Consider the following 19,494-nt stretch of genomic DNA (forward strand, 5'->3'; position numbering starts at 1 on the left):
GGTAACTGACGTGCCCATCCATCAGTATGAGGCCTCATTCAGACGCCAGTTTTTCTCATGTATGAGAAAAACAGACGATTATTTTGATCAGACTCTGATCACAGTTTGGTTCGAGTGCCATCATTTTTTCTCATACGTGGGGAAAAAAAAAAGTTTCTCCACCTTTCATACAGTTTATGAAATTGGACTCCACTCAGATGGTGTTTGAGTCTGGTTCAATTTTTCCTTTCATGGATCCATAGACGTGGATTGTCCACTTTCATCCGACCCTCGGATCAATATTGGACCTGTCTCCGCGATTTTCCGTGGACCACGCGCCTGTTGGCCCAATGGAACAGGTGTGAGTGCTATCCATTAAAACTACGGATAGCACTCATACGCAAAAATCGGACATCTGAATGAGGCCATACTATGATAAATAGAAACCGTGGAGCAAGTGTGAGCTTTACAATAATATACTATGACATTTACTATTAGAAAGGACCACAGGTAGATGAAAGAAGCCGAGGCATACCTGGTTTCTTTCTTAACAAGCATTATGCTCTCATGCTCCATTATTCTTTAAATTTTAAAAAAATGCCATGATCTAGCAAAAGCAGAACCAAAAAAAATAGGCAATTTAGGAGGGCAAAAAGTGAGATATTTATTTTACTTGCTTATATAACGCCATCATTTTCCCCAGTGCTTTACAAGCATCATCATCACTGTCCCCATTGGGGCTCACAATCTAGATTCCCTATCATTATGTCTTTGTAGTGTGGGAGGAAACCCATGCAAATACGGGGAGAACATACAAACTCCTTGCAGATGTTGTCCTTGGTTGGCTTGAACTTCACCTGTTGATTACCGTACTTCACCTGTTGGACCTGAATTTTTATTTACTATGGACCAGGACCTGCTATTGCCAAGAATGATAGCTTGTTTTACTTCACCCATTCCAAAGGGTCAGTTTGCAGCCTTCGTCCAGTATATATATATATATATATACTCGGTCCAGTTACTTGCACCCATGCACCAGTAACATCCCCTAGCTGCACCTCTGGTTTCTTGCAAGTATGGGACATCCCGTACTCTGAATTTATGGTATTATTCCATCTTCCTGTATAACAGGACATCCCATATCAAATTTCTCTTTGCCCAATATCTGCACTGCTCCCTGCAGTACCCCAGTCTCTCCTGGTCTTTTGAGGCAAATGTTTCACATGCTGGGCAGGAGATTGTGCAGCAGATCTGTGTTGTCTGACAAGAGAAGGAGGAATTACAGCACTGCCATACACTTTTTCATAGAGTGGCACGCTGGCAGTTTTAAATAAAGCCAATGTCTATGACAGATTTCTAAAACTTAACATGGATAAAACTGAATTCATCATCTTTCCACTGTTTCACTCAAATACCCCCCCCCCAACTGACCTATCCATCAAAGTCAATGGCTGCCCACTCTCCCCAGTCCTGCAAGCTCGCTGCCTCGGGGTAACCCTGGACTCTAATCTTTCCTTCAAACCTCAAATCCAAGCCCTTTTCACTTCCTGCCGACTCCAACTCAAAAATATCTCTCGGATCCGCACATTCCTCAACCACGAATCTGCAAAAACACTAGTGCACACCCTCATCATCTCCCGCCTCGACTACTGCAACCTCCTGCTCTGTGGCCTCCCTTCTAACACTCTCGCACCCCTCCAATCTATCCTAAACTCTGCTGCCCGACTAATCCACCTGTCCCCCCGCTATTCCCCGGTGTATCCTCTCTGTCAGTCCCTTCACTGGCTCCCCATTGCCCAGAGACTCCAGTTCAAAACCTTAACCACGGCATATAAAGCCATCCACAACCTGTCTCCTCCATACATCTGTGACCTAGTCTCCTGGTACTTACCTGCACGCAACCTCCGATCCTCACAAGATCTCCTCCTCTACTCCCCTCTTATCTCCTCTTCCCACAATCGTATATAAGATTTCTCCCGTGCATCCCCCCTACTCTGGAAGTCTCTACCCCAACACTTCTGACTCTCACCTACCGTGGAAACCTTCAAAAGGAACCTGAAGACTCACCTCTTCCGACAAGCGTACATCCTGCAGTAACCCTCGCTCCACCATACCGCTGCACAACCAGCTCTACCCTCACCTACTGTATCCTCACCCATCCCTTGTAGATTGTGAGCCCTCGCGGGCAGGGTCCTTGCTCCTCCTGTACCAGTCGTTGACTTGTATTGTTCAAAATTTATTGTAATTGTTTGTGCTATGTATATCCCTTTCACATGTAAAGCGCCATGGAATAAATGGCGCTATAATAATAAATAAGAATAAGGTCTCAGACAGAGAAGGGACAAAATGGGAACTGTGGTCAAAATTATTGGCACTCTGTTAGGAATACTTCCCGTGGATGCAATAGTCCTCTTTCGGTTTCCAGAATGTTTAGCCGGTCTGTCTGTGCTGAGGGCGGAACTATCACGCACTTCGGTGGTGCGACTGCACACGATGGTACCTTTGTGTGAGAGTGGTGAATGATGTGGGAACACGGGTTTACATGCTTACCACTGATTTCGCGGCCTGGGAGACATGGGATTTTTGTGTCTATCTTTTGCCGGGCATTACAGGACGCTGCCTTGCCTATTGTTGGCCAATGGTGGGAATGTGTGCACCGTGCTGTGCAGGTGAGCAGGGAGTGGCTCCTTGGACATGACTGGGAAGAACTCATCACCTGATTGTTGTCTTTGGATTTGGGATGGCTATTTAAAGCCTGCTTCTAATTCAGTTCAGTGCTGTTTATTCTTGCGTAGTGGAATGGTGAAGGCTTCCTGAGCTCTGGTTGTTTCTCAGTAGATACTAATGGTCGTTATTGGTTCTTCTTCATTAGCTATTGTACCGGGGTTTCCCTTTGGTTTTCATTTGCGTTTTATGCTGCTAGATTTGGTTTTACTCTTGTATCTGACTCCACATTGTCTGCGTCACCAGATGCCAGCTATCCTGCGACAGCAGTCTGGGAAGGGCTCTGTAAAGCCCCCGGTCCCCTTCGGGAGTAGGTTAAGAATATCCCGGCCCTTAAGGACTTGCCTAGCAGTGGTGGCTTGCACAGAGTGCGTCTGTAACTGCGCTTTTGCTGGTCCAATGCGAGTCTCTACAGAGTAGCTATTCCTGGCCATAACACACCCTCAATTGCTTATGATAAAAAAAACACTATTTTCAGAAATAAGTGGATATGTACCAGCTGTGTACCATTATAATAGTTCATAGCATGTCCAAATACATAAAAAAAGCCTTATCACTCAAGTTGGTACATATTGATTTGCAGGGCCAAGTCCATCAGGCAATGGCAGTAATCCGTGGCTGCTGGATGGGAGCCCTGAGAACCGCCTCCTACCTCCCGCCATCCCTGGCTCTTCTTTTGATTAGCCGTCCTGGTGCTACGGCACATGTGCATCATGCAATAATGATGACATCACTCGAGGCCATTTAATCAAAAGATGAGCCCTGGATGTTTTCTTGTAAGACTTGGTTCTCAGGGCTCCTATCCAGCAGACACAGATTACTGACCTGGCCGATGGACCGGAGTCCTGGGATTTAATTTGCACGGCCTCTTTCATTCACCATTCCTGTAGTAATTTCATTAAAGAAATAAAGAAGACATGGACAGGTTTAAAACAACCTTCCCTAATACTTGGGAACATTTGGCAACAAAGATAGACTTCAGACATTTTTTGTATTCATCTGTGAGTTTCTTGCTATCTGTTGGTAGTTTCTTCCACTGAGAGTCTCTCAAGTTCTTAAATGTTTGGGGGCTTCCTTTTTCCAAAGGCAGATTTCAGATCGCTAAAGACTTTCCAATTCAATGAAATCGGGATTGCTGGCCAGGGTGAAAGAGTTCTTTTCTTCTTTCTTAACCAATCTTGTATACTTTGGGATGTCTGCTTTGGGATAATATCCTCCTATGTGATTTGTTTTGTTTGATTTGTTCAGCCTGCAGTATGTGGTATACTTTGAAATTGTAACTTCAAATGTTTCCAACTCAGCCTGGAATTCTTTGGATGTTACACTTGGTGTCTTGGCCACATTTTGAACAAATTTTCATAGGGTTCACTCTTCAATTTTCATCTCTCTACCACTACCGACTGTTCTATGAGTAATACATTTCTTGATAACGTTTCATTCTGTTGAGACCAGGATGCTAAGGTCAATGGAGATAGTTTTCTCCACTTTAGACTGTTTGTACTTGGTGATAATAACATTTCTGGTCTGCTCATACATCTCCCTTGTTTTTGCTATTGTGAACAAGGAATAAAACTGGACTTTGCAAGCATCAAACCATCATTTATAGACTAATTAAAGTCATGTGACCACTGACAAGGTACAGGAGAATCTAATTTCTAATTGATCACAAATTAGTCTGATTTTGTCCTTCGTTTCCAACCGCATGTGCCATTAATCGTGTCCTGGCATTGTTTTCAATTTCAATCCTGTCTCCTCTCAACATGATCCCAATACTCACCTAAGAGCTCTGGTTGGAATTTCAATCCTTCCCGGACTACCTAGAATGCCTTAAGGACCCTGACTGACTGCTCCTCAGCCCCGTTACATCTATAGCTTCTGGTTTACTGTAGTGACATGTGGTCTGCCTCCAAGCTTCCCAACTCCCCTTTATTTTGTTTTTCCTTTTTTTTCTTCCGTCTTCTTCCTCCTTTTCTTCTTTTTCTTTTTCTTCTTCCTCCTTTTTCTTCTTCCTCCTTTTCTTCTTCTTCCTCCTTTTCTTCTTCTTCCTCCTTTTCTTCTTCTTCCTCCTTTTCTTCTTCTTCCTCCTTTTCTTCTTCTTCCTCCTTTTCTTCTTCTTCCTCCTTTTCTTCTTCTTCTTCTTATCTATTATATTATTTATTCCATGGCGCTTTACATGTGAAAAAGGAGTACACATAGCAAAAAACATTCACAGTAATTTTAACAAAACCAGTCAGCGACTGGTACAGGAGGAGCGAGGACCCTGCCCGCGAGGGCTCACAATCTTCTTCCGCCTTTCCGTCTTCCTTTCATACTACTCCAAAACGTATGTGCAAAAGAACAAGACAAAAAAGTCCCATCACCCAATTGGAAATTGTGGTTTTGAGTTTGGCTACTTTGGAGAGATTATGAAAAATGAAATATTAGGGCTATCTTGAAAGACCAAGATATACTTAAAGGAGTATTTCATTGAAAAACATTTAGCACTTGTCCATTGGATAGGTGATAAATGTTAGACTGGTGAAGTCTAACTTGGAGAACCTACTGAATGCCAGAACCATGACTCGGAGAAGTTCAGGTAAAGTAATAGTCGAGCATGGACCTCTACCTCTAATAGTCGAGCATGCGGCTCTATTCCAATGGTGACCCCCAATGGTGATGGGCCTCCAAGGATATAGCATTCGTCACCTATCCAGTGGATAAGTGATAGGTTCTTCTGGCTGGAGTACCCCTTTTAATAGTAATTTAAAATTCATAGATTGCTCCAGTGTTGCACCACCACTGGGAAGTTTACTTTGTAATCGTTTGATCATTATTTATAAGCTAGACTCAGGAGAAAAGTTATAGCGTCACTCTACATCGAAATCTTCTGCCCACATTTCTTTAGGTTTCACAGCTCTGCTTTTCCTTCTTTGGCAAAATATCAGTAATGAAGGAGTGTTATTATGAGAAGGAATCCCAGTAGAAGGATAAAAAAAGCTTTCACATTTTTAATATAACTTACCCTCCATCTGCCTAAAAGAAAGTGATCAATAATGATTGACCCAGTGTTCTGAAAGTGCCTGTTCAGAAATACCATTGCTGCTGTTGTCACTCCAGTCTCACTTTTCTAGCTTCATATTGAACAGGGACATAATCAGCAAAACATAATGTTTCTTTACTCTATAGAAGAGTTTTAAAATATTTGCAATATTGGAATAAATGTTTTGTCAATTTAATGTATTGTGCCAAAGTAACCATAATAATAGTAATGAGTGTAACAATCATTTCAGCAGACCTCTAGCTTCATCCACCTCCCACCTCCATTGATGTTTATGAGCAGCGACCGTCATCTCCTATCTCTAATGTGAACACTTGTATTCACTGAAGTCAGGTTTTACCTATGAATTTAGAGTGAAAGATCAGTCCTGGAGGAGAAAGAAGCAGATGTCTCTGACAAGATATATTACAAAGTTGCTTATTTTCATGTGAACTATTTATTTATGGAAAAACAAAATTTAATTATTCTCACTTTTTATTAAGTGCCTACATAGCACAAAGACAGCAACAAGTAAAATGTAAAAAAACAAAAACAAATGCACAGCAGTTCCTGCCCATAAAAGTCTACGATCCTAAAAGAATGGGAGAAATTACACAGTGGATATATGGTGTTAATTGTTAAGAGGACTAAGCCCCGTCTACTGGCAAGGTGAATATAAGTAAAGCTCAATGAACCAGTGAAACTGCCAGTATCTATATCCAGTGGTGTTAGGAGCTTCCCATGGGCAAAGTGTGGACCTGGGTCCCCACTTCCATGTTGGTCAGATGTATGGGCCCTTGTAGCTTTCTAGATCCTATAAAGACATGCATGTTCACCCTCTATGTAATAATGTCACCCATCCTGGCCTCTTCCAGTAATAATGTCCCCGGTCCTGGATTCTTCTTGTAATAATTTTACCTGTCCTGGCCTCTTTCTGTAATAATGTCCCCCATCCTGGCCTCTTCTTGTAATAATAATGTCAAAATGTCCCCCATCCTGTAATAATGTCCCGCATCCTAGCCCCCTTCCTGTTATAATGTCCTCTAACCTGGGCTTCTTCCTGGTATAATGTCCCCCATCCTGGTATATTGTCCCCCATCCTGTGCCCCTTCCTTGTTTAATGTCCCCTATCCTGAACCCCTTACTGTAGTAATATCCATCATCCTGACCCCTTCCTGTAACAATTTCCCTCATCCTGGTACAATGTCCCTCATATTGGGCCCCTTCCTGGTATAATGTCCCCCATCCTGGGCCCCTTCATTTTATAATGACTCCCCAACCTGGTATAATGACCCCCATCCTGGTGGGCAGACACACATCCAGCTGAAATAGGTGCTGGCGTTGGCAGTCCCCTCCCTGAATGGGCCCGATCGCTGTTGCACCCTCTGCAACTGAGGTCATTATGGCCCTGCCTATATCAATATGCAGTTACTTAGTACATCAATGACCCTGGTGAAGGTGTGTGAGGTCCATGGACTGTGTTATGACATAAAGAGACAGGATGTAATAAGGGAGGATAGGAGTTAGAGATGTTTGGCTGAACAAAGATCACTGGTTGATGGAAATGAAATCTAAAATATATGGTGCATCATTGTGGATAGTTCTATACTTCTATAATTAATGCAAGTGTTATCACAGAACGGTGACGTTGTCTTCAACAGAATTAGCTCCTTTGCTATATATAAGTGGACCTGATGTTTTACCTGTTGCCTGAAACCTTGCAAACCTGTCAAGGGGTCTGTTATAGTCATGTCCTATATGTTCATTACAAGGATATCTGTCTGTTTTGACGCATGGATATTGAATGTACTATGTGAGAGAGACAATATTTTATGTGATCCAATATAGTTACTTATTGCATTGGATGGTTATTGTAGTATCTGTACTATTTTATTATGTCACCGTGTGATTTGCATGGTCCGGCATAAGGTGACACTATCTGTTATGTAATAGATTACTGGTTCTGTGCCATCTTTGCCCACTGGATGTTCTTTGTTTATCTGATGAAATGTCCTATGTTATTATTCTATATTTATGATATTCCGTACATTACCGTATAATTTTATGATACAGTATATGTTGGGTGGACAACCTCAGAATAATGGATAGACTAAAAGATCAACCTGGCTATTGGGATAATGGTGGACTGGGGCAGAACCAGTTTGTAGTAAGCTATGGATATCAAAGTGATAAATTATTAGGAAGAAGGCTCATTTTCTAAAGGGGATCTGTCATGCTACTGGACTTGACAATATCGCATAGAGAAGAAGATGCTGAGCTGGGGGATATATAGTTTTCTATGATTTGTTTCAATAATTTATGTAAACTGCTGTTGAAATGTAGCCTGGAAAAAGCATGAGAGTCCTAATGCATAGAAAAATCTTGAGTCCTACTGACCCCTTCCACACACATTGAGAAAGTATGAGTCCTGCTGACCCACTCATCTGGATAGAGAGAGCCCGGGAATTATAGAGAACCTGCCCACGCTCATAGACAGAGCTTATGAGTCTAGCTGACCCCGTCCAACTGCATAGATAGAGCCTGTGAGTCCCCCTGACGCAGTTCACACACACACAGATATGCTGACCCCGCTCGCACACATAGAGAAAGCCTGTGAGCCCTGCTGACTCCGCCCATACACAAAACCTGTGAGTCCTGCTCTTCCCACCCACACACACACAGAGAAAGCCTGCTCTTCCTGCTGATCTTGCCCATACACACAACCTGAGTCCTGCTCTTCCTGCCCACACACACACACACACACAGAAAGCCTGTGAGTCCTGCTGATCTCGCCCATACACACAGCCTGTGAGTCCTGCTGATCTGGCCCATACACACAACCTGTGAGTCCTGCTCTTCCTGCCCACACACAGAGAGAGCCTGTGAGTCCTGCTGATCTGGCCCATACACACAACCTGTGAGTCCTGCTCTTCCTGCCCACACACAGAGAGAGCCTGTGAGTCCTGCTGATCTGGCCATACACACAACTTGTGAGTCCTGCTCTTCCTGCCCTCACACAGAGAGAGCATAGGAATCCTGCTGATCCCGCCCACACACATAGAGAGCCTGTGAGTGCCACTGATCTCGCACACACACATAGAGAGCCTGTGAGTGCCACTGATCTCGCACACACACATAGAGAGCCTGTGAGTCCTGCTGATCCTGCCCTCACACAGAGAGCCTGTGAGTGCCACTGATCATGCCCACACACACAGAGCGCATGCGAGTCCTGCTGACCCTGCCCACACACAGAGAGAGCGTGCGAGTCCTGCTGACCCCGCCCACACACAGAGAGAGCATGTGAGTCCTGCTGATCTTACCCATACACAGAGAGTGCATGCGAGTCCTGCTGATCCCGCCCACACACATAAAGATCCTGTGAGTGCCACTGATCTCGCACACACACATAGAGAGCCTGTGAGTCCTGCTGACCCTGTCCTCACACAGAGAGCCTGTGATTGCCAATGATCATGCCCACACACAGAGAGCATGCTAGTCCTGCTGATCTCACCCATACACATAGAGCCTGTGAGTGCCACTGATTCCTCACATACACACAGAGCCTGTGAGTCCTGCTGACCCTGCCCTCACACAGAGAGCCTGTGAGTGCCACTGACCATGCCCACACACAGAGAGAGCATGCTAGTCATGCTGACCCTGCCCACACACACAGAGCCTGTGAGTGCCACTGATCCCGCACACACACACAGCATGGGAGTCATGATGACCCCGGGCACACACCTAGAAAAAGCCTGTAAATCCTGCTGACCCTGCCCACCCATTCCTTCTGTGTGGGTTTCTATACCTGTAGAGCAGTCTGACTCCTGGCTGCATTTGATCAGCTTTTTATATGAAAATACAGAACCAAATTAAAGTAAACTGAGAGATTTTTATTATAGTGTTTCGGCCCAAGTTTTAGCACAAATTGCCACATTTCATTGCCGTAGCTGCTTAGGCTTAATTTTTCTGGTTTACGCCATTTACTACACCATTTTTTTTACTGTGCTACAGTCTAAAAATGATAAGAAAAGGAGGCGTTTATAACCTTTTGGGGTGAAGTACGATGAATTTATGATTACATTTCCACATAAAAGTCCCAAAAAAGTTGCAGATTATATACTTCATAGCTGTTTTCAAAAGGCGGGCAACCTTAATTTTTAATATGTACAAAGAGTTGCAATTTGTCCAAAGTTCTCCATTAAAGTGCGATATTTCTCACAATAGTCTCCTGCTTTTTTTCGAACATTGGGAAGTGTGCCTATTAGCATGCGTAAAACTTGACACATTGGTCCCAGGCTCTTATCTAATATTGGAAAGTTCACTACTGTATTCATGCTTAAAAAGTTGCACTGGCATACATTTGCATCAAATTTAGGTTTAAAGGGAATCTGACAGTAGGATCAACGCTCCTCAGCCATTAATATGGGCATGTAGGTCATAGAAAGCTGAACAAAATGATACCGTGATATCGGCGATCCCATGTCTTATTCCAGAGAAATTCAAGTTTTTCTTGATATGTAAATGAGCTGTTAAGATCTATGGGTGGGACCTAGATCTCCCGGAGAATCTGCATCAAAAGCTTATTTTTCTAGTGGGAGTTTTGTAATAACTGACAGCCTGCTCTCCAGATCTACATGTCTCACACTGGTAACGCCACCTAATCTCTTCAGGCAGATTCTCGGGGAGCTCTATGTCCGGCCCATAGATCTTAACAGCTCATTTACATATTAAGGAAAATGCGGATTTCTCTGGAATAAGACATCAGATTGCAGATATCAAGGTATCATTTTATTCAACTTTCTACGACCTGCATGCCCATTGTGGTAGATTGCCTGACTCGGCTGCTTAAAGAGGTAATCACAGGAACACTTTCCGTTTTAAGTTTTCAAATGGTTTATTAAAACCATACTGCATAAACCAATCCAAAGTTAGATAAACATACATGGCCCTTCTGGCATAACGGGAAAAAACAAAATGGCATACAGTTCAGTCTGTGTGGCTTTGGGGATCTGCCCGCTCAGGGGAACAAAAACAAGGCTCAGTTCTCTTTAACACGAGAACAGCTCTGGAGCTCTCATCTCCAGACACACCGAACACTGAATGAGTCCCAAGGCTACATATTTACCTTCTGGATCACACACTGGGATGGAGATATGGTGAGCAGCCTCTCACCCACTCTTCACAAAAACCCAGCCCTTAATATGGCCGATTAACCCTTCTCAGCTCTTAGTATGCTGGAGCATTTTTACAGGTTCATATCACTGAGGCTAACATCCTGAGTGACACATATCTCCCCTCCAGTATTTTACCAGTGACCTTCTCACACCATATAGACAGCTTAGGAGTGTTGATCCTACTGACAGATTCCATTTAATAAATATGGAGTGGCAGAATTGAAGTGAGTACACCAATTTTATCAAAATTGGCCACTGTTCTTTCCCATTTACATAAGGGAGCATAGGAGACCTGAAAAAGACACTTTACCAATATGCTCGAAGAAGAGTCATTCAGCAACGTACACCTTTGCAGTGCTCCTCCTAGATTAATCAGATTTCAGAATGAATGCTTGGGCTTCAGACTGTATACTTTGTCTTCTTTTTATTGCTAGCTACTTAATGTCATGTCAAGGGATTGTTATCTGTGTAATATTAGTACAGGAGCCTGTGCACACTGATGCAGTAATAACACGCATAGCGTGCAGCTCATAGCCCACAGTAAATAGGCCAGTGTCAGCCCTTTCCATCTGCATATGTGGAGGGATAAGAGGCCAGCAGCACACTCACTGCCCTGGTATTGGCAGAAGCTTAGTGAGAGCTTCCTGGGCTGAGCTTAACAGAGGAAGATGCAGTGATGCCCTGCCACCTCTAGGAGGAGCTGTCAGCGATCTCCAGGGCAGGCTCTGCCTTGCATCACTGCAACTGATAAGAGGGGCACATATATATTTATTTTTAAATAACCCTTATTTTTCTGTACAGGGAACTTCCAGCAATTTTTATTTTAAACTTTTCATTGCAAGATATATCATGTCTTACCAGGGGAAGAAGAGCATTCCTCACATCACGGTAAGAAGATGGATCTGGTGGTGGTGGGGGGAGCACAGATTTCAGCACCAGGCGCTGTCCCTTTGTTAGGGATGCTGCTGGCTGCATGCATGCATTGCTGATCAGTGCACAAGATGAATGGGGGGATAGTGATCAGGAAGGGGGAGTCCAAACCCACTGCCTTTATTATGTGTTTTATATACATTACATTCTCTTCTTTCCCCAGCTGGGTGTGATTATAGGCACCCCCCCCCAGATCCATAAATAATGTCTGTGGTCGGGGTGGGTGGTGGGGTTTGGGAGGATTTAGTAGCATTGTGTTGTATTCTAGTGCAAATCTGTGATCACTGGGGTGGTAATAGTCTCTGGGCTGTGCATGCAGAATTAGGGGTTATTGCCCTTTAAGGAGATATAGGTAGTAAGGGAATTATTAGGATCAGGCTATAGGAATGATGTGTACTCTGCAGATGGCACAGATCTGACCCCGCGTATTCTGCTCTCACGCTCGCCCCGTCTCGCAGACATAATAGGAGTGTTATAAAAATAGTTCCTCTTATTATAGAGACAAGAAGAGCCAGCGCCATGACAGAGACTACACCCCCACATGTCCGCCCGGCTCCAGCTATTGAAGTGCGGGGATCAATGGCCGTGTGGACAATGGCTCCTCCGCCGTCCTGCTCTCCTGAAGAATAGACAGCCTGTCCCTTTAATACATGTCACTGTGACTAGCGGCTACATACAGGACACACCATTAGTCCTGAGCTATAGGGAGCGCAGACCTCAGGAATGAGGGATTGTACTGTTCAGGTCTGGGTCACATCAGTGTCACAAGTGCGCGGCATCTGATCAGGATGCAGTGTGAACATCGCTGTAAAGACTAATCATATTCAGGCGATATCAGTGTAATCTGCGTTTTATCAATTCACACACAATCAGAATCACAGCAGCAGACGAAGGTCCATCATCACACAACGAAGTGTATGGTATTTCATTTATTTATGTGTAACTGAAGGGAAAATGGCCACAGTCAGTAATATGTCCATGTGTGAGATGTAAGTCAGGTTATAAATCTATCAATGATCTGTCTGTCTGTCTATCAATCTATCTATCCCATATCTATCTATTATATATCCCATATCTATCTATCTATCTATTATATATCCCATATCTATCTATCTATCTATCTATCTATCTATCTATCTATCTATATATCTATCTATCCCATATCTATCTATTATATATCCCATATCTATCTATCTATCTATCTATCTATCTATCTATCTGTCTATCTATCTATCTATCCCATATCTATCTATCTATCTATCTATCTATCTATCTATCTATCCCATATCTATCTATTATATATCTCATATCTATCTATCTATCTGTCTATCTATCTATCTATCCCATATCTATCTATCTATCTATCCCATATCTATCTATCTATCCCATATCTATCTATCTATCTATCTATCTATCTATCAATCTATCCCATATCTATCTATCTATCTATCTATCTATCTATCCCATATCTATCTATCTATCCCATATCTATCTATCTATCTATCTATCAATCTATCCCATATCTATCTATCTATCTATCTATCTATCAATCTATCTATCCCATATCTATCTATCTATCTATCTATCTGTCTCATATCTATCTATCTATCTATCTATCTATCCCATATCTATCTATCTATCCCATATCTATCTATCTATCTATCAATCTATCCCATATCTATCTATCTATCTATCTATCTGTCTCATATCTATCTATGTATCAATCTATCCCATATCTATCTGTCTATCTATCTATCTATCTATCCCATATCTATCTACTATCTATCTATCTATTTATCTATCTATCTACTATCTATCTATCTATCTATCTGTCTCATATCTATCTATCTATCTATCTATCCCATATCTATCTATCTATCTATTATCTATCCCATATCTATCTACTATCTATCTATCTATCTGTCTATCTATCTGTCTATCTATCTATCTATCCCATATCTATCTACTATCTATCTATCTATCTATCTGTCTCATATCTATCTATCTATCCCATATCTATCTATCTATCTATCTATTATCTATCTATCTATCTATTATCTATCTATCCCATATCTATCTATCTATCTATCTATCCCATATCTATCTATCCCATATCTATCCATCTATCTATCTATCTATCTATCTATCTATTATCTATCTGTCTCATATCTATCTATCTATTATCTATCTATTATCTATCTATCTATCTATTATCTATCTATCTATCTATCTGTCTCATATCTATCTATCTATCTATCTATTATCTATCTATCTATCTATCCCATATCTATCTATCATTCTGTCTCTCTGTCTACTGTTTCCACCTACCTACTATATATTTAATATTCATGGTCTTGGTACATAGCCGTCAAACCTATGATTTATCTGTCTTTCGATCTATCAACTGTATATGCATGTATGGATTATCTAGTTCACATCTATCTATCTCTCTATCATCTATCTATGTATTTCTCTATTATCTAAATCTATTTCATATCTATCTATCTAATCTATAATTTAGTTCATACACCTCTCTCTACCTATAGGCTTTTAGAACCTGTTGTTCAGCCTGGTGAGGTCTGGACCTGTAGGACCCCCTCTGATGCTTGGGGTCTCCTTGTCTGGTAGCTTCGCACATTGCACGCTCAGCTTTTCCATCTCTCCCAGCACACGGCCGCCTGTACACATCTTAGCAGTTCTGTATTTGCCCTTGTAGCTTATTCTTAAGAAGCTCATGAACATGAAGAAAATATTTCTATTTTTTGGAGGCTATTAGAGATCAGCTTTTTTTTTGGAGCCTTAATGTTTTTTACAGGGCTTTACCAGTAAGTATCCATTCTGACCTTCTGTAACAACCATCTATTCTGACAATTCTGTACCTATGAACGGCAATTACTCTGGTTATACAGCCAGATGCATTTTTTTGTCCTCCGCCCTAGTATCAGCCGGCCATGTATCTCCGCTGTCTATGGATTGGAGCTTCCTGTTGTGTTCCCAGTCTTTGGGGTCAGTAAATGTGGACGGAGCAATCATTACATATTGATCCTTCTCATTGTAAATCTTTGACATAGGAAACATATGTTCTGGGTTCAGGATTGTTACACGGTTGTAAGCGTGCCGATGCCCAAGGCTTTGAGACATGGCGTGTGCACAGATTATAATAAATTATCACCTTCCTTATTCCAAGTCATCCACAATGATGACTGACAAAACAGCAGCGGGAGGGTCTGGTGTTACTACTCCTAACATCCGGCTGTCAGATTGTGAGGCTGCATGCGCTGTCACTTGGCCAATAGCCGGTCATAATGCCGCAGACACATTCCTTGCACTGGCCGTGCCCAAATGCCCCGAGCTTCAGTATCGCTATCTTCTCTTTGACTATTGCATACTGTATTTTTTTTTTTAAAGGGTTGTCCAACATTTTTTAAAAGTGGGCACAAGATAGAATAATCTATACCCACCTGTTAAAGGAATCCTGCCAGGGTCCTCAAACCGCCATCGTACGCGTAAATCGGCCTTTTACTGCATTTGAACAAAGTCCCTCACAAAGGTTTCTTTAATGTGAAAAAACAACTTTAAAAGTGCAGCTCATTTTATGCTAATTAGCTAGGACTAGTCCGTCGGAGTATCACTCACTTGACATCCTTCCCTGCCATGCACATCATTGCAGCACGGTGCACGTTCAAAATGTCCACTCCGAGCATCCCTTCCTGAGCGGATCTAGTGATGCCGGGTGAACTCTGCGCATGCCTAGAAAGCTGCAGTGACTTCCTTTCATGTTATGCACTGAATTCTAGCACCGTGCGTGCGCAAGAAGTCCGCTCCAAACATCCCTTCCTGAGCTTACCTACTGATGTCAGGTGAGCTCAGTGCTTGCCTAGGAAGGCTGAGCATTTTATTCCAGCACCGCCTCACTTTGGCCTCATTGGCATGTGCAATGTGCTGATGAAGCAGGGAGAGATCACAAAGCTTTTCTGCGCATGCTCAGGATGGGATGCTTGGAGTGATTGTTATTCACATTCTCAGGATGGGATGCTCAGAGTGGTTGTCTTGCGCATGCTTAGGATGGGATGCTCGGAGTGGTCATCCTGCGCATGCTCATGATTGGATGCTCGGAGTGGTCATCCTGTGCATGCTCATGATTGGATGCTCGGAGTGGTCACCCTGCGCATGCTCAGGATGGGATGCTCGGAGTGGTTGTCCTGCGCATGCTCAGGATGGGATGCTTGGAGTGGTCGTCCTGCGCATGCTCAGGATGGGATGCACGAAGTGGTCGTCCTGCACATGCTCAGGATGGGATGCACGGAGTGGTCGTCCTGCACATGCTCAGGATGGGATGCTCGGAGTGGTTGTCCTGCGCATGCTCAGGATGGGATGCTTGGAGTGGTCGTCCTGCGCATGCTCAGGATGGGATGCTCGGAGTAATCATCTTGTGCATTCTCAGGATGGGATTCTCAGAGTGGTCGTCCTGCACATGCTCAGGATGGGATGCACGGAGTGGTCGTCCTGCACATGCTCAGGATGGGATGCACGGAGTGGTCGTCCTGCGCATGCTCAGGATGGGATGCACGGAGTGGTCGTCCTGCGCATGCTCAGGATGGGATGCACGAAGTGGTCGTCCTGCGCATGCTCAGGATGGGATGCTCGGAGTGGTTGTCCAGCACATGCTCAGGATGGGATGTTTGGAGTAGTCGTCCTGCACATGCTCAGGATGGGATTCTCGGAGTGGTCGCCCTGTGCATGCTCAGGATGGGATGCTTGGAGTGGTCACCCAGCGCATTCTCAGGATGGGATTCTCGGAGTGGTCGTCCTAGGATGGGATGCACGGAGTGGTCGTCCTGCGCATGCTCAGGATGGGATGCACGAAGTGGTCGTCCTGCGCATGCTCAGGATGGGATGCTCTGAGTGGTCGTCCTGCACATGCTCAGGATGGGATGCTCGTAGTGGTCGTCCTGCGCATGCTCAGGATGGGATGCTCGGAATGGTTGTCCAGCACATGCTCAGGATGGGATGCTTGGAGTAGTCGTCCTGCACATGCTCAGGATGGGATTCTCGGAGTGGTCGCCATGCTCATGCTCAGGATAGGATGCTTGGAGTGGTCACCCTGCACATTCTCAGGATGGGATGCACGGAGTGGTTGTCCTGCGCATGCTCAGGATGGGATGCTCCAAGTGGTTGTTGTCCAGCACATGCTCAGGATGGGATGCTTGGAGTAGTCGTCCTGCATATGCTCAGGATGGGATGCTCGGAGTGGTCGCCCTGCGCATGCTCAGGATGGGAAGCTTGGAGTGGTCGTCCTACTTATACACGGTCCTGGAATGTAGGGTACAGCAGCAATGGATATCAATCACACTCAGCGTGGCATTATTACCGGAAATGAGGCCAGACTAGTTTGAGGGAAGCAGACAGTGCCCTACTGGATTAGTCCTGGCTAATTATCATAAAACGAGTTGCACTTTTAAAATTGTTTTTTGTAATAAACGTTTGTGTGGGCCACCATCAGGGACTTTGTTCTAATGCAGTATAGTCCAATTTAGCCTTCTGGTTATGGTTTAGGAGACTTGTGAGACCTGATAGCTTCCCTTTAATTCTCCGCACTGTTCTTGTGCCATCATCCTAGTGGTTCTGCCCGTCTCTAGGAACTTCTGCCAATCACTGGCCTCATGGCTTATGGTAGCATGGCATGTAACCACTGAGGCCAGTGATTGACTGCAGCGGTCACATGTGCATGAGCTAAACCTCATCACTACCAAACAGTTTACTAAATCCACTGGGTGTGCAAGTTGTTTTAATTGCATTTTTTATCGTATTGTTAGCTGTAAGAGGAGAAAGTGTAATAGGTCTTAGGATGGGCTGTCATGTGGGCATTCCTTAGTTTAGCAGAGCCTTCATATTGTGTACTAAAGAGACAAAACTGTGACTTACACAAACACGATGTGCAATCAAATATAAAAAAATCTAAATTCTTAGAGGAAACCACCCAAAACCGCATTAAAAAGTGGCCTTCTCTGAGTGTTATATGGAGCTGAAAATCTGTCACAGCAAATCTGTTCTGGATTAAGGGGTGAAAGCAAGTCTCTGAACTGCTGTTCACGGAGCTAAGCATCAGCTCAAGCAACATGGTTGCCCCCATAGTCATCTATGGAGATTAGAATAAAAAATCTACAGTCATAAAATAAAAAACAGAGTAAAAGAAAAATAACAATTCAGAATCTGGTTTTAATTAGTAAAACATTCTAGAAGATATATTTCTAGTAATAAACAGTTGCACAGTTTACTTTGAGACCTGTCAATCACCTGGAGTGCGTCGGGGCCAGGTCGCTCCGTAAAGTCCCCAGATTGTTAAATTCTTCACTTTGAAATGCTGCAACATTTCAGAAATAAACATACCTGCCTGCAATCGCACAGCCAGGTTCTGATTCATGCTGCCCGTGGTTCAGGCAGCACAGATGGAGTGACAAGTTCCCTTTTAAGATATGATTTAAATTTAATAGTCATTCCATCACTCGCCTCATTTCCATTCATACATTTTAATAGTAATATGCTTATTTTCTTGCCACCTGAATATGTTAATACATTGTGAATATAGTAAATTCATAAACCCAATGTTGGAATATAAAGCTGATCTGCCATGTGGCTTCTAGTTAAAGCACATTGCAGTTCCCTCCTCTGAGGTCCCTCCATGGAACAGGAAATCTTACTAAATCACCCTTAGGCACAGTTTGTGGACTGCGTTCCAGCCTTTGGAGATATAGGCCATGTTCACAAGTTGCGGTTTTTGCTGTTTTTTTTTTAATGCAAATTAAAAGCTGCTTTTTACAGTACCAGCAAAAGCTACGAGATTTCAGGAATCTTCTGCACACACTATATTTTTTTTCCTGACTGAATTGGAAAACTGCTGCTGTTTTGAAAACTGCAGCTTGTCAACTCTTTCAGCGTTTTTGCAGCATTTTTGTTCACCCATAGAAAGTAATGGGTAAGTGCAAAAAAGCAGCAAAAATCGTTGCTGTCAGTTTGTGCTGCTGTTTTAGTGAAAAAAAGCAGGTATAGCAGAATGTGAAACAAATTTATTTTTGTGATTTTCTAAAGTTTGAACCAAAATGGCTTGATGTCCTCACCTGAGATGGCAGTTAGGATTAGTACAATTTAATTAAATTAGTGATATTTACATTCAAAGGTTTTTCAACTGTATTTCTCCACAGAAGGCTCCAACATATACAACCATGTGATATACGTGTTTTTGTGGTGGCTCAATTTCGGCAATTATGCTTTTTTTTTTTTCTTTCTATATAGTAGGAAAATGGTGTACCTACCTACAGATAGAGGAAAAAGGATACTCTGTGGTGTCATTCTGGTGAATGAACTCCTATGGATATGCTTGACCTATACACCAGGACACCTTATATAGACACTAAACATGAAGCTTAGACGTTTTGTGTGAGCATAGTTGGTGACATGGCAGTCATTTCCAGCTGTGTGAGAGCAGCCTCTGATTAGCTGGACTGGCGCGACATCATGCACATGTGCCATCGCGCCAAAACGGTTAATTAAAAGAAGGGCTGCGGATGCCGGCAGATTACAGGCGGTTCGCACAGCTCAGTCCTACGCCACAGATTACTGTCTTGGCCGATGGCCCAGGTCATGAGAATCGATTCACACCAAATCTAGAAT

At 43.3% G+C, this 19,494-nt stretch overlaps 1 protein-coding gene across 2 annotated transcripts in view; it reads left to right on the forward strand.

Annotated features, from left to right (window-relative positions):
* Positions 1 to 19,494, forward strand: part of CRMP1 (collapsin response mediator protein 1) — a 92,937-nt gene that overhangs the window by 19,633 nt on the left and 53,810 nt on the right. The window contains exon 1 of one of the 2 annotated variants that reach the window (XM_073648283.1): positions 11,544 to 11,781. The exons of the other annotated variant lie outside the window; for it this stretch is intronic. Within the exon in view, the coding sequence (XP_073504384.1) occupies positions 11,743 to 11,781 (39 nt within the window). The 5' untranslated portion in view covers positions 11,544 to 11,742. Of the gene's footprint in view, positions 1 to 11,543; positions 11,782 to 19,494 lie in introns of those variants that run through there. 2 annotated transcript variants of the gene reach the window in all.

This window comes from Phyllobates terribilis, unplaced genomic scaffold, assembly GCF_046119375.1.
Source record: "Phyllobates terribilis strain yellow unplaced genomic scaffold, ASM4611937v1 Scaffold_1__5_contigs__length_1240528914, whole genome shotgun sequence".
Classification (NCBI taxonomy): Eukaryota; Metazoa; Chordata; class Amphibia; order Anura; family Dendrobatidae; genus Phyllobates; species Phyllobates terribilis.